Source organism: Chrysoperla carnea, chromosome 3 (genome assembly GCF_905475395.1).
Source record: "Chrysoperla carnea chromosome 3, inChrCarn1.1, whole genome shotgun sequence".
Classification (NCBI taxonomy): domain Eukaryota; kingdom Metazoa; phylum Arthropoda; class Insecta; order Neuroptera; family Chrysopidae; genus Chrysoperla; species Chrysoperla carnea.
Window position 1 is genome coordinate 13,691,463 of NC_058339.1, and position 25,322 is coordinate 13,716,784.

Consider the following 25,322-nt stretch of genomic DNA (forward strand, 5'->3'; position numbering starts at 1 on the left):
TAATATGGTTAGGTCGTATTCGCAAATAAATAACGTGAGGGCACTAATTTAAAGAAGAGTCAGTTATATTAATTTCCTTTGAGTATGTGACTATTATGAATATTTCAAGTTTTTTTGGCACTATGTTCCTTATCACACCAAAAATTGCAACAAATAAAAACGACCCCAAAATCCGACATGTAGATTACCTACTAGACTAAAACTATTTTAATCGGCTCTGTTTGCGATAAATTTTGAAAATATGCAAAAATATTTTACAATCAGTCAATTTGTATTTTTTGTCCAAAATTCATGTTTTTTCATTCAAAAAAAATGAGTTGTGAGTTATGAAAAGTTATCACTTACTGAAACAGTAAGTGAAACTGAGTAAAATAGTAAGCGCTTCATTTAAAATGTACGAAGATACTATAGGAACATAGTTCTTAACGGGTGTCCCACGACATATTTTTTGTGTACACTATTGTTTGATAAAGGAATATATATTTTTTAATCTCAAAGCTATTAACTGCGAACTCAACCTCACCTTTTATGTCTTGAGTGCGCTATAAAAATTTCAGCTTGACATCTTTTGAGTTATCGTGATGACGTAGCATCAATATTTCTAAGCGTTACGAATTCGGAACTAAACTTAGTATACTTCGATATATATTTCATATATACTAGATATAAAAAATCCTCAATAATAGGTTATAGTTATAATAAGTTCATATTTAAAATTTCCAAAATTCTGAGGCTGATACCATTCGTGAGTTCAATTAAAAAGTAGGCTAATGGACAGGTTTGTCTTCACGAGAATATTCACTGTATTTATACGCCTCTGATTTTAATATCCATGTTAGTACAATTGTGATGCCGGTTGGTGGTCTAATTAATATTGATGTTCATTGACGTAATATCGACTTATAGAAGTAAATATTAAATTGATATTTATATTAAAGCCATTTTCATCAATAATTTTGCAAAAACAAACAAAACAAAAATGAATTTAGTTTTAGGACGTATTAAAACTTCTTAGCACAATTGTTAGGAATTCACAGTGTATAGGAATAATGGTGCTATAAATGGAAAATATTTCCATACTAATAATTTAAATTAAAACGAAAAAAAACCTCATATATGTAAATTTTGATCCCTGGTATTACACTCTCCCAACATTCTACCTATTAATGTGCAAATAAATAATTAACTATGAATAATAATTATTTGTTTTTAAACAATAAATTCAATTGAATTATTTCATTATTTTAAATGAACATACGCTCATCAAAAATATTGTTTTGTTTACAAATTTAAAAAAAAATTTGGGGATAAATTCACTATTTTAGAAAAGGAACAAATTCAATAGTTTAGAAAAAGGAAAAATAGTTTAGAAAAAGGTTGCCATTGTCAGAAATGGACTAAATTGAAATGGGATCAAGCGGGAAGCACCAGTTTTCAAATAGAAAGAATCATCAAACCCAGTCGAGGTAGCAATCATTAACAAAAAAATACAGTCAAATTGAGAACCTCTTCATTTTTTGTTTAAAGTCGGTTAAAAAATCCAAATTTTTTAAAAATAAAAACATATTGGGCAAGGTACCTTTGAGTCCAGGTATTACATCTTACCCAACATATAAAACTATTTTATATTGATAACGTTATATTCATTTTTTAATTTAGTAGATACATAATAATGATATAATAAATTATGATATTATTTATTATTGAATTGAAATTTCATTCAATGAGTTCATATACTCTAATATTAATATTAGTTATATGTGAATTACAAAATTCATTTATTTATTTGACAATAAGCTTTATACATACATGTATACTGTATATAGTTATAATACCTACATCATATAATACATGTAATACATATTTATACATAAATAAATAATTAATCAATCTATATACGGGCTTTGAATTACGCATTATACATACTGTTTATGTTTCTGCTCGAGAATTATCGAGAAATTTATCTTTAGTTGCGACGGGGCAAACATTCTTCGCCTCGAGAACTTGTAAAATCAATTCCGTGCGCTAGATAACTAAAAAAAACATATTTAACACGTATAGATAATGGATTATATCCCAACTCAAAATCAAACTCAGTTCAAACTACAGACAGAAATAGTGACACTCACGTAACTAGAAATTCAATATAAAAACAAGTGAAAACAAACAATTGACTGAGTTAATTGTTGAAATACCATGTATAGGCAGTGTTGATAACTCTGTCACATTTCACATACATACATATCTGACATATTTAACTGATATTCTCATATAATGCGCAAGTGTTGATGCGCAATAGTTTGTTTTTTTGACGCCACGTAAATAACAAAAGATATTCACTTTGATATTCCTATATTAATACATACTATAAAATTTGTACCTAATTAACGTCCTCGTGGGTAGACAGTGATGTTTACAAAAAAATGTTTCAAACAAAAGTTGTTTATTTTTTTGTAAGGAACATTTTTTACATTTAAACTTTTATTCTATCTCTAACGGTTTACAAGATGGGTACTACGGACCCATGACCCAATTGACCCATGTTGCTCATTTACGAACTTGACCTCACTTTTTACGTCCTAAGCACGCTGTAAAAATTTCGTTAAAAAATTCAGCTTGATATCTCTTTTCGTTTTTGAGTAATTGTGACCACAGACGGACGGACAACCGAAAATGGATTAATTAGGTGATTTTATGAACACCTATACCAATTTTTTTTTTGTAGCATCAATATTTTTTGGCGTTACAAACTTGGGACTAAACTTATAATACTATGTATATTTCATATATACATGGTATAAAAAGGGTTTAAGTTATTTGAGTTTACTTTGGAACGAATGACTATTCTGGAAAAAATTTGCAAAGCTATAATGAATATTAAGGCTACAGAGTGTGTTTTCTCCTGGAAACATTGTCACTAAAATTAGAAACCGCTTATACCAGATGTAACGTTAATGCTCTTGTAGGGAATCGAGGGGCTTATTGTAATAGAGGTAAGAAGTAACATGGCTTGTTCACTAGGAATTTAAACTTTTTATCCCACTAGGTGGTTCAATCAGTGGATGTGTGTTAACGCTTCATTTTTGCCAGGTTACGTATAATTTTGCGTTTGTAAACTTTTGGTTGGCTTTACTGTTATCATTGATTAATTTGTGATTTGATTAATTTGTGATTTTGTGTAACCGTTTTCGAGATTGTTTTTACGTTAAATTAAAAAAACGCCTTTTGTGACGTAATTTGTTTTTTACTAATAATCTAATGTTTTCTTGCAAAAATATAATAAAAATAAAAAAAGTCGGATTTGACCAAACCAATCAAATACTTTTTCAAAATAATATAATCCAATTGAAATCAGTTCATGCTCCTTCTTTAGTTGATATTATTAAATGATATTTACTTATATCTACTGATTATCATTTGCTGCTGGTTATCGAATCATAGTCAGTGAATGAACAAATTTATCAATTTTTACCATACCTGTAGCGCCCAAACTAGGGCTCAAATCCAAAATTGCTAAAGGACTTTTTCCTTCGTCTTTATGAGCTGATTCTGTAGGCCGACAATCTGCAGTCAATAACAGAACACCGTGTATACAATCACAAAATCATAAAAAACACATTATGAACCTTTTCTCACAAAAATTTTTAGCTAACTTTTATGTATCGATAGATACAAGGTTTTTCGAATATTTTCTAAGCATCTAAGACCGACCTCTGATTATTAGTACAATTTCGTTTTGTATACAGAGAATTCCTATGCAGGGAGTGATTCACAATAGTTATGATCCTTCAGAAGACTACTTGTCAAACTTGCTGAGCTAATTAAATAAACTCATAAACTCCACAGATCAGCTTATTATACCATGTATATATGAAATATACATAGTATATTAAGCTTAGTCCCAAGTTTGTAACGCTTAAAAATAATGATGCTAGGAAAAAAATTTTTTCATAGGTGTTCATAAAATCACCTAATTAGTCCATTTCCGGCTGTCCATCCGTCCGTCCGTCCGTCTGTGGACACGATAACTCAAAAACGAAAAAAGATATCGAGCTGAAATTTTACAGCGTATTCAGGACGTAAAAAGTGAGGTCAAGTTCGTAAATGAGCATCATAGGTCAATTGGGTCTTGGGACCCATCTTGTAAACCGTTAGAGATAGAACAAAAGTTAAAGTGTAAAAAATGTTCCTAATCAAAAACTGAACAACTTTTGTTTGAAACATTTTTTCGTAAACATCACTGTATACCCGTGAGGGCGCCAATTAGGGCCTGAAATTTTATAATATGTACTATACTTAATTATCAGTTATGTATGAGTCACATGTTTGTATGTGTAATGTGATAAAGAAATCAACACTGACTATGCATGGTATTTCAACAATTAACTCAGTCAATTGTTTGTTTTCACTTGTTAAATAGTCTGTTTTGGTGATTTTAAAGAATCATTCTGTATAATACAAGAATATAATTATTAAAAATTAATTATATATTGGTTATTTAATTTATATATTTGTATATTATTAAATATGTAATATACAGACAGACTTTACTCATTGAAAAATAATATATTATTCATTAGATGATATATAATATTTTGTTATTATTTTATTGTTAATGTAGTAATTGTAATTTATAACAATTTAATTCAAATATAACAAATAATAATAAATTTTATGTGAATTAAATTAATATCCACTACCTGCATTTGTTCATTACAACAACTATAAATAATTATTAACTAGATATTATTTATAATGGTGTCTTAAAATTAATGTCAATTCAAAAATAAATAATTATTCATAATAGAAAAAAGGGAAACTTTGAAAAATTTCTTTCTATATCGGAAAAATTATTTTCAAATTGTATAGTTTTTGAATAAAATTTCTTGAAACTATAAATCGATACAGATGACAATATTGTCATGGTGCTTAAAAATTTAAAATGGGTGGAACCAAAAGTTTAAAATAGGTGGAACCAAAAAATTTTAAATGGGTGGAACCTAAAAATTTTTTTTTTGCATTTTTTCTTGATTTTTTTCAAAGGGGTAAAAATTGCAAAAAATCGAAAAAACTTTTAGAGCTCCGATTTTCGATACGGACTAAAATCGATCCGTATTATTACCCCTTACAAAATTGCGAAAATAAGAAAAAAAATGTATCTCCAATTTCGATAAAATTTATTGTCAATCCTTTTTAGTGCCTTACGTTGCTGAAGGAACGTGAGTAAAAAATTTCAGGCATCAAGACCCAGAAGTTTTAGCTTGCGTTGATCGATCAGTCAGCTTCCATTCTTATTCTTAAATACTTTATATTAAATGTGACAAAATTTTCATTTAAAGCCCTTTTTGTACCCCTTTTAAAAAATATATAATGTTTTTAAAAAGAACGATAAATCAATTTATCAAGAGTCAAAATAACATAAATTTGATTAATATTTAATTTAATTTAAACGTTCATTAAACGATTCAAGTTTAGACACGCTATTATTTAATATTTTCAATGGTTATATATCAATTGTAATCGTTTATTAGAAACTATAATCGATATTATATTTACAAATAGAAAATTTCCACGAATTTAGGAAGAAACTTTTCAAACACAAGCAAAATATTGCACACTTATGCAATATTTTCTATCCACATTAGCCTAATAGAACTATCTATCATGCAATGTATTATTGGACAAAAATAGTAACGTTTAATAAAATTAATTAAATTAATTAATAAATAACTTGAAAATAAGATATAACAAGTATTTTCGACGGTATTGATATCCAAAACAATTTTCTTCTGTGAACAAATGGACAGAGCGTTCATTTTGAAACAGAAAAGCCTTTGAACTACGAGTGAGATAGATTTTTTACCTTGGTTCTAATTAATTGAAAAATAATAATTAGCCTTGTATTGACGCTAATGTGCTTACAAAAATAACACAGGATAATAAATTTTATGTTATAGGTATGGTCAAAATTTCGGGTTTTACACATCTCCGCGCAGAAAATGTTTAGCGCTTAGATTTGCAATTGTGGTGGTGTTTTAAGCACGCTTTTACTACTTTGGTATGCATTTAAGTAACGGAATCTTTGAGCAAGATTTTCACTCACATCAAAACGTCGGATTGAATTGAAACTTTCATTGACACTTATCAAGGACCGGTGACAATACAAAAATTTAATAGTATGATCAATTATCCTGGAAGTTTAGGATTAAAGCTTTTATAATAAAAATAATTCATGTGTGTAATTCTGGTGGAAGCGCAGATAACATTCCATATCATTAATTAATAATAGTTTAAATAGTAGCTAGCTGAACTTTAAAGTAGAAAATAAATAATACATTAGAAAACTAAAAAACATGGATTTGTAACTAGCTGTACTAAAAAGTATAAAACAATATCTATAAGTTGAAAAAAAATAGAGTGATTAAGAAAAATGGAATGTTATCTGCGCTTACACCATCAATGATTTTTTGGTTAATCATTAATCATGAAGATCCTGTTCAGGATCATCAGATAAACTTAATAAATTATTGTATTGTCATCGATCTTTGAGAAGCCTGCGAAGTTTCAATTCAGTTCGACGTTTTGATTTGAGGGAAAATCACATTCAAAGATTCTGTTACATAGAAACATATGATGTACATACAAAGCAATTAAAGCGTGTTAAAAGAGCATAACATGCCTAAAATTTAAAATTCTTTGTAATCGATTGTTCAAGTAGAAAGCTTTTAAACTGAGCACTTACTCTAGAAGTCATCAATCAAATTTGAAACACATTTAAGCGAAGATATTAACACATAGAGTCGTAGGAGAAAACCCAAAGGTCATTGTTCATATCAATTTGATAAGCTAAAAAAGAGCATAAAAGAAAATTTTTAATGAAAAACTTTATATGGGTTTTACTTTTTGCTTTCAATTATTTGAAATGTAATATTCGATCGTAAATCAGTAAGTATATAAAAGTAATCAGTTAAATAGTCAATTAGAAAAAACTAATTTCGTTAAACGCTTACCTTGCAAAAAATGCAGCTGCAGCAGAAGCTTGTGCAGTATTATGATGATGATGTCCACTTAAACTACTCACACTAAATCCGTATTTACCATTAGTATCAAACATACCAAATACACCACCATGATTAACCATTGTATTTCCCGTAACACTAACAATCGAAACACCCGGTGTGGCAGTAACAACTGGTGACGAGGATGTTCCAACACTATTATTACGATTAATCACACTACTTATACATTGTTGATTATTCACTAGAACACTATGTGGAGAAGAATGTGAAGACGATGAAGAATGGTGAAGATGATGAAGAACACCTCCTGGTGGTGCTGAAGCCGCTGTCACCAATTGTTGACCGGCGGACGTTGATGGATAATGTTTTTTACCGTTTGTTTGTTGATACTTTAAATTACTTTCAATGTTTGATGATTTTTGTTTTGACGATGACGTTAATTGTTTACGATTATGTTTTAACTGTTGTGCTGACGGATAATGATGATGCGACGATACCGGATGATGATGAGAATGATGATTATTTAAATCGTTGACTTGATTGTTATTAGTCGTTGATTTCATGATTGTAACAGGTGATTGTTTACTATTGTAGTTGTTACCTGGTGATGTCGCTGTAACTCGGTCCACATGCCTTCTACCACTAGATGTAATAATACCACTACCACTGCTTGTGTTAGTGCTGCCATTCACAACGACAAGATCATTGCTACTCGCTATTATTGCTCCAGTAGATGTTGAACCAGAAGCAGCACCAGTGTTGTTCATAGTTTGTGTCATCAACATCATACTGTTGTTACAGTATTGAAGTGGGGCGCCGTTTCGTGAAGAGCGTGTTATTCCTCCACCGCCACTACCGCCGCTAGTATTAACAACGCCAGCAGCACGTTGTTGATGATGATATACCCCATTCATAACGCCGGCATTCGATGGAGATGATGATATTATTGTATTATTAGATGTGACTGTACTACCACCACCGATCGTCAGATTCGATGTATTTGGTGACGGTATCATTGTTTGATGACCGCTGATTATATTATAATTATAGTAATGTTGATTATTATAATTATACTGATGGTATTGTTGAATTGTTGATGGACCACCTTGCGGATCGTGTCGATTCATGTTCGAATGTGATGATTTTTTTGGAGGAGTTGTATAATCATTCGATGTTACAGCACCTAGGTCAATCTGAAACAATAATAAACAATAATAAATAATTGTTTTAAAATATTTCGTACGGAATAACTAAATTACTAATTGAACTTTCAAAGGTTTTCAAATGAGTATTTTAAACTTAAATGAGCAAACTTTAACTTTTGTCAAATAAGTCTAGGCTTATCCATGTATCACGACTATCATAAATTAATATCATCGAAAAAATAGGCTTGATTTACATTCAAGTCACTTGAAGTCTTCGGAATAGATACACCCTCATCTAAAATACTTTACTTAAGTTTTCGCTGTTTTGTTTTATAAAGTATTCAAAAGATATAGCAGCCATTTAGAATTTTAGAAGTGTAATTGTTTATTGTAGATGTAAGGTAAAAGCTGTTTAGTTACCAATAGGTATGGTACTTAATACATTTACCTGCGCTCCCACCTTTCATCAAAATTTGATTTCAAATCCGAAAATGAATAAAAACTATACTGTTACAGAGAGATTTATTTGGGAGCATCGCTGCTATTGATACCAAAACAGATTTTTGCGTCACACTAATAGACTTTTTCATTGATTAGCCTTTATTTCGGATAGTTGTCAAAAAACTATTCAACCTAAGAAGGTATTAAAGAAAAAAATTTTCAATACATTTTTTTAAACTCTAATTAGAAAATAATAAATTCATCGATAATAAAATTGAAATAAGCGTTATAGCATGGAATTAAAACCTTAAAATATCCTTTTTTCACAGAATTTTCACCTACGCAAACAACCTACGCAAAATTATTCTTGAAATACAGAACTCATGTATTTTATGACTTTTTAAACAATAAAAAAATCAATACAAATATGAACCAATTAAGAAACGAAATATCCTCTCTTTTTTGTTTTAATTTTTACCAAATCTCCCACTAAGTCTATTAAAAATAAAAATCAACAGTAATAAAATTATAATTAATGTTTCAAATATTAAATATTAATTTAATAGCCGAGTGTAAAAAATTTATTGCACTATTTAAAAAAAAAATTTTTTTATTTATTTTTCAAATAAATTTATGTGAAATCAATAGCATATACTCTATTTATTATAAAATAAATATAATTTGCTCTTGGCCTGTTACAGTGTGTACGAATTGTAATTCTATTATGTGATACTTATTAACGTGCGAGCTATAAAGTACAAAATAATTGTAATTGAAATGTAAAATTCAAGGTTAAAATGTACTTTTCTACATTCGGTCTTGAAATCAGTGTATTTTATAGATATCGACCACTACACGCTTTTTCACATTAAATTTTGGATTTTTCAGCGATAGTTGTTGGGGCAGCAGACGAAATTTTGGTGTTGTTACTAGCGCACAAGTTGTTAAAAGCTGTATAACATAGCACATACTCATTTGGCCATAATTATTTTTTAGATATTTCCTATAGACTTTTTCATCGATTTGCTTTTGTTTCAGACAGTTGTCAAAAAACTATTCAACCTAAGAAACTTAAATATATTTAATCTTCTTCAAGCAGCGCTTTTTGACAAGGATAGAGGATATAAGATATGTCTTTACTTAATTGAAAACAGCCCGAAACAAAAGAGGATCATTTTGAAAAGCCCTATTAATACCAATTGATTCTTTTCTAAAATTATAAACTCTGCATCCTGCAGGAAATAAAACGAGGAAGAAAAACGACAGAGATTTACTGTAAATTATTCGTAAATGTTTTAAAATATTAAGTCAAGGTCTTTTTAATGGTCTGGAAGAGGCAGCAGATTTTGATATAGAGAAAATAACAAACTTTGCTTCCAAGCTGATTCCAAGACGAATATTTAAATGAGATTTATTGAGTTTATAATATAGGACAGTACAACGCATCTCAAGTCTTCTAGTGAGTATTGGCCCTGCTTAACGCCTTTGAACACGTTCAAGATCGAGAAAATAGCTTAGAAATCTAGGTTATTGTTATATTACGCCTTCAGTTTTGAGTAAAAAACGGTTTAACGCTAGCATAACAGCAACTCTGGATTAATAGTGTGTATCATCAAATTCCAATCTATAAGTGCGAAATCTGTACAGTCCGGCTTAGAAAACTAGCATCGGAGATTGACATAAATTTATTAAATTTTCAGCCATTTATTTAGTTGAAATAACAATTTCAATATGTGATTACAGGTAGCATGTTCATTCCTAGTAGATGAACTAACCTCATGTTTGTAAACAATTATGTAATACTTATTTAACTCACACATCCTATTAAGAAGGAAGTAATCTGAATTTTTTGTATAGCTAATATACGTTATATTCGTATTTGGAAAAATTGTTAATATATTTATCGCCCACTTAATTTTTGTTTTCGTAGTTCACGATTTGTATAAAATTTAATTAAAATAAATATGAGAAAAGTAGAAATAATTTAAGCAAATAAAAGAAGCATTGAGTGGATAAATAAAATATTTATCATTAATTGTTATTTGAGAAATAATTGTTATTAAAATAATTTAATTGTTTTGGTTATTTGATATGGCCTATTATTTATTATTACATTTAAAAAAAGTAAACAATAACAAAAATAAAAAAAAAAAAAACACCATATTTTGAAAACAAAATATTTTTCAATAAAAATGTAGAACCCATATGCATTTATTTACGATTGTTTTATTTTTATAATTTACTTTCAGTTAATTAATTGACTTTTTATTGAAAATTTATTATTGATCTACAAGTCATTCCAAAAGTAATGACTAAAAGTTCAAGAAATATTGGCATTTTTGAAATTATGTTAACAATAGTATCAGAATGGAAACATTGAGACGGGATCTACAGCACTTGTACATATAAAGCCATTATATTTTTTTTTTATCCGCAAAATTGATCTGTTCAGGATTCCACATTCTGAAAACCTATTTTAGCTAGGTTAATTTTGATCACAAAATTGAAAATCACGACCCAGATTTAGTAGGATTACATACTTTTTTTTATCAAAATTGGATAAAATTTGGATGTGATAGAGCAAAATTAAATTTTTTGGATTGCGATGACGTCATCAAGTTAAAAATTCGATTTTTTTGAGAACACAGCCAAATTTGATCCAATCTTACTGGAATTTTTTTTGAAACCAACTAATTTTGGGTCATTATTTTCAACTGTGATGTCAGTTTTTCGCTAGCTATCACTGTTGTTGGCAATTCTGGTACCACGGCTCCACATTCTTGGAACCTATTACAGCTAGGTTAATTTTGATTACAAATTTGAAAAGTACGACCTAAATTTAGTAGGATTACATACTTCATTTATCAAAATTGGATAAAATTTGGATGTGATACAGCAAAATTAATTTTTTTGGATTCTGATTACGTCATAAAGTTAAAAAATTCGATTTTTTTGACAAAACAGGCAAATTTTATCCGATCTTTGGATGGAATTTTTTTTGAAACCCACTAATTTTGGATCACTCTCTTCAACTGTGTTGTCAGTTTTTCGCTAGCTATCACTGTTGCGCTTAATTCCGGGACGAGGACTCCACATTCTTAAAATCTTTTATAGCTAGATTAATTTTGACCACAAATTTGAAAAGTATGACCCAAATTTAGTAGGATTACATTCTTATTTCATCAAAATTGGATAAAATTTGGATGTGATAGCACAAAGTTTATTTTTTTGGGTTCTGATGAAAAATTTCCTTTTTTAAGTAAAAATTTAATAAAACAGAAACGCATCAATACGGCCATTGCTCTTTGTCAGAATGTCAAATACAGCATATATTTTTATAGCAAAAATAACCGTATGTGTATAATGTGTTGGCAGGTTCCATAATTAGCTAAACATATTTTTTTTAGTTGTTAATTGCTTTTTTCATGTATTAGTAAATTAAGAACACTATCATTCCCACACAAAAACATTAATCAGTTCAGTCTCCCACATAAAATATATTTTTTACTTTACATTTTTATACGCATAGATGGTTCAAAGAAATCCATATTGAATATCCAAGAGAATAATAAAGGTTTGAATTTTTTTTTTTCTCAATTTTTTCGATCCCTTAATAAAATTGCAAAAAATTGAAATATTTTTTTAAATCTCCAATTTCGCTAAAACCCAGTATACAAGGTAATTTTGACCCAAAAAGTACAAAAAACGGGTGCATTTGTTGACTGATCGAATAGTTCATGAGATACGGACTAAAATCGATCCAAACATTGCGATATCTCATTATATCAAGCCTGAGAGTGAGTTATTTTTGTTAGTTACTGGTTTATGAAATTTACAAAATTATAGTTAAATAATTTTTGAAATATGTGCATGATACAATTCAACATAACAAATTATTTTATTATTATTGTTACTAATGGGTTCATTTTATTGCAATTTTATTTGCTCAATTAGCTGTAATTACCTACTACAAATAACTATTATATACAGGTTAATTGTAAAACAAAATAAACAAATATATATTTTATTAATAGCTAGAGTCTAGTTTTCAATTATTATGTTTGATTTTTAATAATAAACCTAGCATAGTGGGCAAATTATTGCTTAGCTACACAGCTATGATCCACACTTAACGGCTATGATTCACACTTAACTTCTCAGATAATGAAAATAACTTTCCATAACTGCCTTAACCACTGTAATATTAGTTATAGATGTGGAGCTTAGACGTTAAATACGTTCGCTTTTTGGAAGAGGCACTAAGTTCAATACTAGACACTTTGAAAAAAAATTTTATTGTCTATACAAATTCATAGAAACAATAATCGCACATATCTCTATAAATATAAGTTTTAGAAAAAGTGAGCAGAAGATATTTAAGAAATTTTCGACAACTTAACTTATTACTTTACAGTTTTTTGAAATGAACAAAAACATATCAAAATTAAATAATCCTTTTACACCCTCTACTGTGATCCAGAGTCACTTTTTTTTATTCTTTTCAGCTTTAACATAAAGGACCCCGCAATATTAGATAGGAAAATGGCTTTCTGTGATATCTATATGTCTTATTAATTTTCTTAACCCCCGAAACAAAAAAAAAGGTGGTATAAGTTTGACCACTATGTGTGTGTGTTTGTCTGTCTATCTGTGGCAGCGTAGCTCCTAAACAGATGAACTGATTTTGATTTGTTTGTTTCGTTTGAAAATAAATTTAATGGAGAGTGTTTTAGCTATGTTTCAAGTGAAAGTTTAGGGTTCCGTACCCGAAACAACTTATTCCTTGTGTTATAAGATATGTTTTATGGGCGTGTTTAGGGTTCCGCATCCGTAAAATTTGTCTGGGATTATAAATTTCATTTGTAATACAGACAACCAGTTATGTATGTATAATCAAAATCCTCAAAACTTGTTACACATTTGTTAAACTCAATCTTACTCAGAATATTTCACACTTGATAATTTTTATCAATAAGATTTACATTGGCTTGGCGCCATATAAACTACAAATATATATGCAAATAATTAAATAAATTTAAAACATTTTAAGATATTTACAACATTAGTAGGAAGTTATTAATTAATTAACCATAAATAATTAATATAATCTTTATATTTGCTTTAAGTATTTTAATTTTTAAATATATTCTTGTCGGTTTATGTTCTTTAAATATGACGGTAAAGTGATTTTATATCAACAACATGGAAAAAATGTTGTCAACATAGTAACCAGCTTGTGAATGAAAAAGGTTAGTCAGTAAATAATACACTGAGTGACATTAAAAATGGCAATATAAAGAAGGTAAGTACCTTTAAGGTTTACTTCCACTCTTATTTAAATAATTAAAAATAAATCATACAGTGCTAGAGAGACATGCAAGTTTTACTCTCACACAAGTACGTCAGTTTTCTGTCGCAAGAATAAGGCTTCAAGGTGACTCTAACCAATGGCGGAACATCAGCTAGAATATCGGAGACCGTTGGTCTGAGTGGAGAGCCAAACGCGCCAAAAAACCATTTTTGCTTTAATTTGTTTTGATACGCATTATTATTCTGCAAGGCTTTCCATTCTCTGGCAAGTCGCACTAATGAAAAGGAAGATATGGAACGGATACATGGATGCCGATTTTTACAGAATCCTACAGAACAGAATAGAATCCTATCGTTACCCGTTGAGCTCTAACTCAACAAATGATTGAGTGTCAAACATTTTTGAAATATAATTGTAAATGGACTACAATCATAACAAAGAACGCAAGTTCAGTTTCTAGATTAATCAGTGTAGCCTTATTGTCAATATTTATTTGTGATTAAATCAATACATACGTAAGGAATAATATTTTATTTATCTAAGTTAATATTCCACGACAAAAACTTTTTTATACACAGATTAGTATATTCTTTCTGTTCAAATATACTTTATTTGCTTTAACAATTTAAACAAATTATTTAATTTTATGAATACATTTTTCATTCATGTTTTGAGTTGCCTATATAGTACGGTGAAAAATAGTTTATAGAAAAAGTCTTCTTGGTAAAACTTTTTTTCGTCAAACTTATCAATGTTTATTTTGTTACCTGCAGATTCAAAAGGTAAACTTTCGGTTTCGAAGCGTGGAATAGCTCTACAGTCCGCCTGAAAACAAATATTTATATACTGCTTAGAAAAAACAGGCTGCAGAATAACAAAAATTAAATATAATCTGACATTTAACTGCTCCATCTATGATCACCACTTTAAACCTTAAATTAAAGATTACTGTACAAATTTAAAATAGTAAATGTCAAACAATCCATGGCCATCTTTTTTATATACTTTTCTGATGTACTGTGCATATATTTTAGCTGTGTAAAACAATCCCTGTGAGTGTTATGGAAGGAGGATAAGTGAGATCAAGAGAGATGGAGGCTACTAAGCGGAAGTTTATTCTTTTAAACCTAGTGAAGCGAGTGGGTATCACGCTAGTATTAAATAACTATTACAAATGACTTCATGGAAACACAATACTTAAAATCATAACCTGTATGTTATACACTCGATTGGTTCGTACACAAACCTTAAGATCTTTATTATATCTTACGTAAACATATAAATATTCAACGAACACTTTAAAAATGTTTAATTAAATAAATTAATTGTTAATATGATAAAAATACTTCTTAAAAACCACTTTAAACATTATTGACGATGTCTATGTAATATTCCTACTACAATACAAATAGCAAATCACTAAAGTTGTTTTTCTTAAGAAACGCACAAAAAAAATGATTAATTGTTCCGTAGAAAATCACAAAAAAGAAATTATTTTTCTATTAAAAATCCCTGTTTTACTATTATATGTGATAGCGTAGATATGCGTTATGTAGAAAAACTAAATCAGTAACTAATATAATTATTTTGAGATTTAGCAGAGGAAAAATTCTCTAATGATTAGGCAAGTTTTGCGTGTTTATATTACACACAAGCAGAAAAGATAGAATAGTTTTTGTATGAACGAAAAGACATTAACTATGTATTTATCTTTCTGATAAGAGTTCTAACTTTCAGCATGAAAATCGGATATAAATTTTACGATATTATTATATTTTCATGAGTAAAAAGTCTACTTTTTTCCATTATTTACCCATCATTTTCAAGCTTATTGTGGTCAAGAACGAAAAATAGACTCACGATCTAATAATGTACCACTTGGAAATAGGCTAGAGAAATAATGGAAAGATTTAATTTTGTTCATTATGTAATTTGTATACCATATCTGTAATAAAATTGCCTATAAATAAAATGAAAGTAAATTACCATAATTATGTATTACTTCTCTAGCCTCTTATTAGCCAAAATTCCGCACGGTTAAAGCTAGTATGAATAAAAGTCCATCTTATTTCTATAAAAGCAGTACCATGAAATCACTTTGCTTTTGCGAACTATTAAAAAGAGTCAAGCCGTGGTACCTTTACTAGACATAACTAAATCTCTTTTCCGAGGAAGGAACATCGAGACAGATCAGGGATCTGTCTCGATGTTATTTTTTTTAACAATGAATATTATAATCTGAATGATCAGAAATATTTGTTTGACCTCCAAAGGTCATATTTACGATAGCTTGTTTATGATGATTTGAACGTAATCAGAAATAAATGAATACAAAAAACCTTAGTGCCGTAAATAACAGAGGGTTGTTTTTGTTTTGATAATTATTATATTCACCCCTTGTGTGCGTATCTTAAATGACTGCTTTAAAAATATCTGAATTAAAAACTCAGACATGATATGAAAAAATTTTTGTTGTGAGAGTGTAATAATAAACTTGGAATACAAAGAGCCAGATAAATTTAAAATGAGTGATTTAGAATTTAAAATAAGGAATAGAAATAGTAGATACTGGAAAATTTCGCTTAAAAGGAGAAGGTTCTCAATTCGACGGATGGAAAATTTCTTTACGAAAAAATGGTTTTCTTTCTCAAAAAAATTTTTGTCTTGCTTTTTATATTATGCCAATAATATAAGGTTTGCCAGCGAGAATGATAAAAATTTGACTATGAATACAAAATTTTTTCAAATAAGATTTTCGCATTCGGAGATATCCCCAACGTAAATATATCTAGATAATTTTTTTATGAAATGATGGAGATGTTTCGTAAAAAAATAATACCAAGACTTAATAATTGGATAGCCATGTAATATGTAACCATTACATCACATAGTTAATCATGTGGTCGGCGTTCGACAAACATTTATACAAAAACGAAAATTGTGATAAAAACTAATTGTATCCAATTAATTCAGGTAGGTAGGTAGCCCCCCGGGATTTATAGGAGACAAAAAAATATTATATTAATAAGATATTTATACAACTGTCACTTATACTTTTTATTTTAAAGTAAAAACAGTGCACTATAAAATTGATATAGTCGAATGTAATAATAAATAATAAACCAAAATATAAAAAAATTTTATTTTATAAAATACAAGTTATAATAGTCTTAAAAAAAACCTATTACCAGCATTTAAAACAATTATACCATATACTTAAAATGCTGATAACGGAACAGATGTTTTCAGTCCTCAGTGAAACAGCAACAGACAAAATATAGTACAGTTGAATTGGTTATAAATCCAGATATTATTATAGAGAACATAGTGAAGATTACAAAATCAGAGACGATAATAAAAAACAAGTGAAAACAAACAATCGACTGAGTTAATTGTTGAAATACCTTGTATAGATAGTGTTGATGACACAATCGTTTGTTTTTTTGAAGTCACGTAAATAAAAAAAGATATCCACTTTTAAATAGCCACACACACATAACTGATATTCCCATATTAATACATACTATAAAATTTGCACCTAATTAGCGCCCTCACGGGTAAACAGTGATGTTAACAAAAAAATGTATCAAACAAAAGTTGTTTATTTTTTTATAAGGAACATTTTTTAATTTAAACTTTTGTTCTATCTCTAACGGTTTACAAGTTGGATCCTGCGGACCCAAGACCCAATTGACCTATATTGCTCATTTACGAACTCAACCCCACTTTCCTGAGTACGCTATAAAAAATTCATCCTGATATCTCTTTTCGTTTTTGAGTTATCGTGTTGACAGACAGACGGGCAGACAACCGGAAATGAACTAATTAGCTGATTCTATGAACACCTATACCAAAATTTTTTTCGTAGCTTCAATATTGTTAAGCGTTACAAACTTGGGACTAAACTTAATATACTATCTTTATTTCATATATACATGGTATAAAAAGCTAATAATACTTACCGTGATGTTAGAAATTTAATGACATGCAAAATCTTTATATTCAAATTAAGGGATACATAAAAGTGTATGCTATTAGTTTTTGCAGCGAAACCAATCATTTGTCACGATTTGGCTTAATTTGTATCAGAAAAGGCAGTAAAAGAGACGCTAATTAATAAGAAGTAATAACAAAAGGGGTAAAAATGGGTCCACCGCTAAGTATATTTTGGTGACAAACTTATAGTCAGTTGAGTGGACAGCATGAATTGCAAAAATTGGAAAAACTACATCTACCGTTCTATTGACGTTTAGCCTAGAGATATTGCTCGAAAATCTCAAGAAAATAAAGCCAAAAAGAGACATATCAAGTTTGGTCACCAATGAAAGATGGGTCCTACGTTTTGCCTAGAGATATTGTTCGTAAATTTTTAGGTAGTTCAATTGCTACCGATCCAGCAGCTCAACCGGCAAATTCATGCCATATTATACTTGCGATATTGACAGTTTTACTGAACTAACAATAATTTTTTATAAAACAAAAAAAATTTATATAAATCAGCAATTTCATTATTATTATTATACGCTAAGTATCTACTTAATTAATAAGTGAACTCGTGAAGTGAGTTAAAACAACATATCTGATAAATATTAAACGTAAGGAAGAATATTATATGAAATGAAACAATAAAAAACTGTATGTACTTGAATTCAATTAAAACTTGACTGAAGAATTCTAATCAATATTATATACTTAATGAATTAACAAAAGCATGTAAAGAATTTATTATCTGATTTAAAAACAATAACACAACGAACTGCTTGCTTGCTGGCTCTAATAGTTGTCAGACTTCATCAGCTTATGTGAGCCGAGTGAGTATATTCTATAAGTTGAAGAATATATATGTCGTAGCCATCGTAGTTTAATTAGCCGTTCAATGAACACCCTACTTTCTACTAAGTAGTGCCGTTCAAATAGCAACCTGAATGATATTCAATGAACTCGGTGTCTGGTGCCATCTGGTGGTGCAAGGCAATTCAACAAAAGGTGACCATTTGACAAGAAAAAGATGAAATATCTGACATTAAAAATTGTTCAAAATATATAACATATAGTTATTTGGTAATCATGAGATCAAAGTTATTTGTTAACGCAAGTTAAAATGTCATTAAGATACGCAAAGAACTCAGATTCACACCAGAGTTTTGTAACACTTGCCGTGAAAACCAGTTTTTAATAGTGCCATACGTACGATTTATTTGCGTAAACGCTATCAAATTGTGAGAAACACCAACAATATTCTTACTTGCCATAATGACACTGTGTTTGTTTTAGTGACAGGTGGCAGAAAGTGGAACTAAATTTAAAAGACTAGACTAAGTAGTTAAACGATTTGGATCGAAGTCATTTGCCTAGCTGTTTGATTGAATGACTGAATATGTTCAGGCGGCTTGTTGAACGGCAACGTTTAGTAAAAAGGCTAGCATGTTCATTCAACAGCTAATTAAGCTAGTTGACTCCGACATATATAACATAAAAAACAGTATGGAATAATATTATTTAATTGTTTCTATATAGTGAAGAATTCATTCTGAAGATGACAACGACCGAACAAAAGGTGCAAATAAAATGAGTGAATGACGCTGCAAAATAATTAACATAACTGGTGACAAATGTTAATTACAAAAATTGTTTTAAAGAAAAATTCATTCATGAATTACCTACTCTATTGAAGAATATAAAATATAACCCATTATATAAAAATCCAATATACATCCGAATCCCATTGTTCACTGTGCTTGACTGGCTTGACAGTGTATCACGACTACTGCAAGAGCTGTCACAGTGGTGAGAAGGAGGAGACAATGCCTCATCTTCTCTGTCACTACCCAGTTCTTGCCATGAGGAGATGGACTTACTTGAGCCAGCCTCTGTTTGACGACCTCTCCAACCTAAAATCCGTCGACGTCAAATTATTCATGGAGCAGTGCCGGGGATGGGCTAACCCTTTTTCGGTATCACTACGGACCCAATGGCTTAAGTGTGTTCCACCCAAGGACAGCCACTTTAACCTAACCTAACTTTACTTGAAACGTTCATTTATCCAATTATTTACCTTTTAGATTCACCTAATAAACAGAATTTTCCAACATAAAAATAGGCAATATAATCAAAATTGAATTTTTGCGATAAAACAAACTAATAGGGACTTCACTTAGCCAATCAAATGGTGTTCTTATCTACCACTAGATTATTATACAGAAAAAAACATAATAACTACAAAATAGGCATAGAAACATGTAATAATAACTGAATGAACATTGGCAGTAATCTGACACAGAAGTAGTTTTACAAACAAAATGCCAGGAGTAGAAATGACTATACCATCCTTGATTGATAGATGGATGTTTGTAAGGTGTGTGTGTGTGTGTATGGTGATGCCTGATTTAGGTTTATTATCCATTCGTTTTATAAAGAACACATATGTGTTTGCCTCCTGGTCTGAGAATCATCATTAGTGTCAATAATAATCAGGTTGTGAATAATAATATGGGTAACTAATTCTCTTATATAAGAAATAATCTAAACGATTTGCCAATACAATTTGTATGATAATTATCCTGTACATATGATTTTAATTTTTGTTTTTTATATCTTGTTTTCAACAACTATACAATAGTATATTATGCAACGAGTTTCTTGTAAATAACATGAAACATAGTTCCTACCTAGTGTCCCCCGACACATCTCTTTTTAACAAATGAAACTTTTATGAAACTTTTAATAAATAGAATTTGATTTTTAATTTTAAAATGGGAAGAAAAATTTAAAAATAAAAAATGTTACAATTTCACAAACTCACCAGTATACACGAGGTATTTAAACAATTATTATATTGATTCGTTCTTTTAGCTCACCGTATTACCGATAATTTTTACTTTACAGATATAGTCTTAATGTTATTAAAGCCTATAAATGAATTTCAAAATATTTATAATAAATATTAGTATTAATTTTTTTTGAAGGAAAAAATTTAATAATTTTTTATGTGAGTTGAAAAATACTGTAATCATAAATTAATTTTTCATGTTTTCTAGTATTAAACCAAACAGTGATACCAAACATGTTTATTGGAATACATGTACTGTCTTGGAACTATTTTTTTTTGTATTTAAATAACAAAAGAGAATATTAAAAATAAATAATTTTTAATGGAATACTTACTACCAATAATTTTTGTATTACTATGTTGGGTTACAGCGCTCTGGCACTAGGCCACTGTTTTTTTTTTAATTTGATGAAATATTATGAGTATATCTATATGTAGATGCACCTCGCAAAGATATATTGATGATCATGTAGCACTGATGACGCGAATTCGTAAGACTTTACCAAAAATCGTTTAACGCGTCTATAGAAGTTTTCACTTCAAAAATATTGAAGACTTTACTTTGCATGAATGACGAATCAAAGTTCAAATTTTGTTGGCATTTGACTTTGCATTACCTTTGAATTGGCTTCATTTCAAGTTTCGTTATGCAAATGGAAACGGGAAATAGGATTAAATTATCGGATTCTTTCTACATTTGAATAAAGGTTACGTTTAATGTCAAAATGTCGCCAACATAATCTTGTTCTTTACTTTTCTCAATATTATTTTAGTAAATCCAAATAATGTTAGATCCCACAAAACTATTCTTAGCATTCCTACAGTTTTGTTGCTTTCCCCCCTCTTTACAAAATATTATTTCAATGAAGATTTTTGTTTACTTACATTCTCTAGAGATTACTTTCTCGCCAAAATAAAGTTTATTCGAGTGTTTTTGTACATCAAATATAACATTCAGGAAACAGTAAGTTTCATACTTTGTGCGAATGGAAATTTAACATATCCACAAGAAAAGTGTGGTAGGATGTCATAACTACAGCCTCAAAGATTGTTTGATAGCCACTCTAACACAAATTCTTTTTAATCTATTTACCATCATGTATAAAATAATACACCCAACATCCATCCAAAGGATCAACCAAATGCACATACATACACAGACAACCACGAACGCATGTACAACACATACATGTGACTATATCCTTCGTTTTTCATCCTTTTTGAAGAATGAATAAAAGCAAACTATAGATTATGTAATCAACTTTTCATACATAATATTACATTATTGAATGAACAACGGAGCGAACGTCATGGCACCACGGCAAAGCTGCATGCATGGTAATACCATCGAACAACGTCCGTCCATTGTATATTATTTTGCATCCAACCCAATTCATATGATGGCAATATGCATCACATAAACACACACTTGTATGGCTTGTATAATGCATACACAACATTGGGTTGCTTGAGAAGGAAAAATGAAAATTGAAAAATATATAATTTTGTGTGAACGTAGTACACAACGGTGATGACGCTACGCTACACTGCAGCTGATTATTATTATTATGTGCTTTATGCACATTGTAACTTATGCATATTTTTATACCCTGTACATATGGAATATATATCAAGGTATATTAATTTTAGTCCCAAGTTTATAACGCTTAAAAATATTACCAACAACATTTTTGTCCATCTGTCATCATAAACAAACACAGACAAAGACCTAATTTTTACAGCATATTCAGAAAGTAAAAAGAAAATTTGAGCTCGTAAAGGAGCAACAAAAGACAATAAGGTCTTGGGTCCTTCGATCTGACTCATCTTGTAAACCGTAAGTAATAGAACAAAAGTTTAAATTTAAGAAATATTTCTTCTTAAAAATGAACAACTTTTGTGTGAAACAGTTTTTAGTAAACACCATTGTTTTCCCCTGAGGATGCAAGCCAAGGAAAAACAGATAAAGAGTTTGTAAATTTGTAGGTAGCTTCAACTAGTAAAATTGGTTTTTGTTGGTAGCTTTAACATACTCTCGAAAACACAAATATTCAACACAGATTATACAGGGTATTTCAATAGTGAACTCAGTCAGTTGTTTATTTTTATTTGTTAATAATACGTACAATATGAAATTGTAGTTTATTTCTTATAATCATAAAGTTCTATACTTCCCACAAGTTTTAAACCTGCTGTCTACCAAATGAGTTCCAGCACACTTCTATGCTCGTTTAGTTGCACCTATAGGCCGTGCACTCATATGTCGGTTATAGTGACCGTTCATAAACTAATATGTCGGTTATAGTGACCGTCTGTTCTTCCATTGGGCCAACGATCGACATATGTAAGTGTGTATACATATTCTTTCACTTTAATATAAAAATGTACATATCGCTTATAACTATATCTATGACTTTTTTTTATACGAAAGATAAAAACTTTAAGTGAATGTAAGGAATATCGAAGTTTTGAAGTGCTTCCTAGAACGAGGATACTTCATAAAGTATCCTCGGGGGATATTCTAAAATAAAATTTTTTTTAAAATATGAACATTTTGTAAAATTGAGCAAATTTTTGTCTACCCCGGCTGTACACGGTATTGGTTTACATAGCTCATGCGTAGTGTATTGTAACCTTTAGATATATTATTATATTCATCATGTAATCTAATATACCAAACACAAAAGAAGTACAAACATTGTGTCATCTTTACTTTCAATGTTTATAGAAAAAGAAAGTACTTTATATGTGTTTATTCATTGTACACTGAATACCATTCAAAATGAAATAATTGTTCCATTTTCTCCATTGCTTTCTATAGGGATGCATGTACACGTCAGCGCTCCCTAGGCTGTTCCTGCTCTAATTCAATAATGATTAATGTGGTACTTTCAAGGTAAAATGATCGTGTGATATTACTCTAGATCTATCTATATTAAATCCAGCTGTTCCCTAAAACTTTCCTAATTAAAGAAAATAAAGAGTATTAATGGGGAAAAATATAATGAATTGATCGAAAAATCGGCGTCTCGACCTACAGTATGTTAACGAAACTAAAGTTCTGATGACTCTGAGGTAACAAATTCCATATACTGAAAGCTTTTGAAACTTCAATGAAATTTTACTAGTAGTTAGTTAACTCACCAAATACATTTTCTTTTCAAAATAAAATGCCAAATCTGTTTTAATGATTTGTGCTTTGAAGTTAATTTAGTTTCTGAAAACGGACAAAGGTCTTTTTTTGGGTGTAAAGACACCAAATCCATGACCTACAATAATCGATAAACTTTAAGGATATCTTCTTTCGATTAAATGAAATCATGCCATATTAATAAGTCGCATTTTCTCCGAAAGTTTATCTTTTTCGACAAAACTTTATGAACAAAAATTGTTAGTTTTTTTTTTATGAGGATCAACTTTCTAATTTAAAGTGTTACTCTAACTCTTACCGTTTAGGATATAAATTGGCTATTAAAAAAACCCAAAGAACTAGATCCAATCTGATGTCAGTACATGATTTCCCCCATCAAACCCTGCAACTTTTGCTTAAGTTATAAAACGAGGTGTTTAGGACTATAGATTTAAATGGCCCACCCTGCATGTAGTGAACTTTTTTGATTAGAAAGAGAAAAATTTTAATTTTGATTTCACTTTGCCAAATGAATGTTTAACAATAAATAAGGTATAAAAATGATGATATTCAATGTCACAAAGTGTACATTGTGACATTTTACTAAATACGAATGTCAACGTTCTGCTTTTATTTCGACTTTTCCAATGAAAATAACTATTCACTTTCAAGGGTGTTGATTTAGACACAATGTATTGCCCTATACACTATTTTGTTATTATAACAGCTTGTATTTTTCCCTTCAATTTTCTTAAGAAAATGTGATAAAAGAAAAATAATCTATATATATTATATAAACAATAGTAGCCTTTAATCAATAAAAATATATATTTCACAGCGACATTTTTTCAATATATTTGAATATTTTCAATGATTCATTTTAATTTTCCAATTAGACATCTTTTCTATACTAAAGATTTATTTCCGAAAAGTTATTGAAACAATATTTTATATTATGTTGGCGCCAACAATCTGGTGATTAAGTATTTAAGCAATTTTTGTTTTGTGCTTTTATTTCAAGTTCCGTCTAGATGTAATAAATAATTTTCATTTTTTTCTCTCCTTTAATGTTGCGTTACTATAAGAGGAAATTACTACAATTACTACAATTATTACACGGTAATTTCCCCTTTAAGTGAATTTGTATGTTCTGTAAAATGTATGATAAATGCTGTTTAAACTTTTATTCTTGCTACAATATATTTTCTATCATCACAAGATAGAATTTGTTCGTTGTCGTCAATATTTTTTGTTTTTATTATATCTGTTCGTGGAAAATAGATAGACAGACGTAAAAAATAACCAGATTTCTTGTGTTTAATAAAAAGGGGAGCTCGCTTGATTCGTTTGTTTCATTTAAAAACAATAGAAAAGTTTGTCTTTTTTTCACAATAAATATTTTTTGTCAGGTTTTTCCTGTTTTTATTCGAAATGATTTTGTTTTTCA

The 25,322-nt window shown here is 29.3% G+C and overlaps 1 protein-coding gene across 1 annotated transcript in view; it reads right to left on the bottom strand.

The window, feature by feature from the left end:
* Positions 1-7,923, bottom strand: part of LOC123295867 (kinesin-like protein CG14535) — a 441,056-nt gene extending 433,133 nt beyond the window's left edge. The window contains exon 1 of the mRNA XM_044877328.1: positions 7,011-7,923. Coding sequence (XP_044733263.1) covers positions 7,011-7,807 — 797 coding nt within the window. The 5' untranslated portion in view covers positions 7,808-7,923. The remainder of the gene's footprint in view (positions 1-7,010) is intronic.
* Between the last annotated feature and the right edge of the window lie 17,399 nt (positions 7,924-25,322).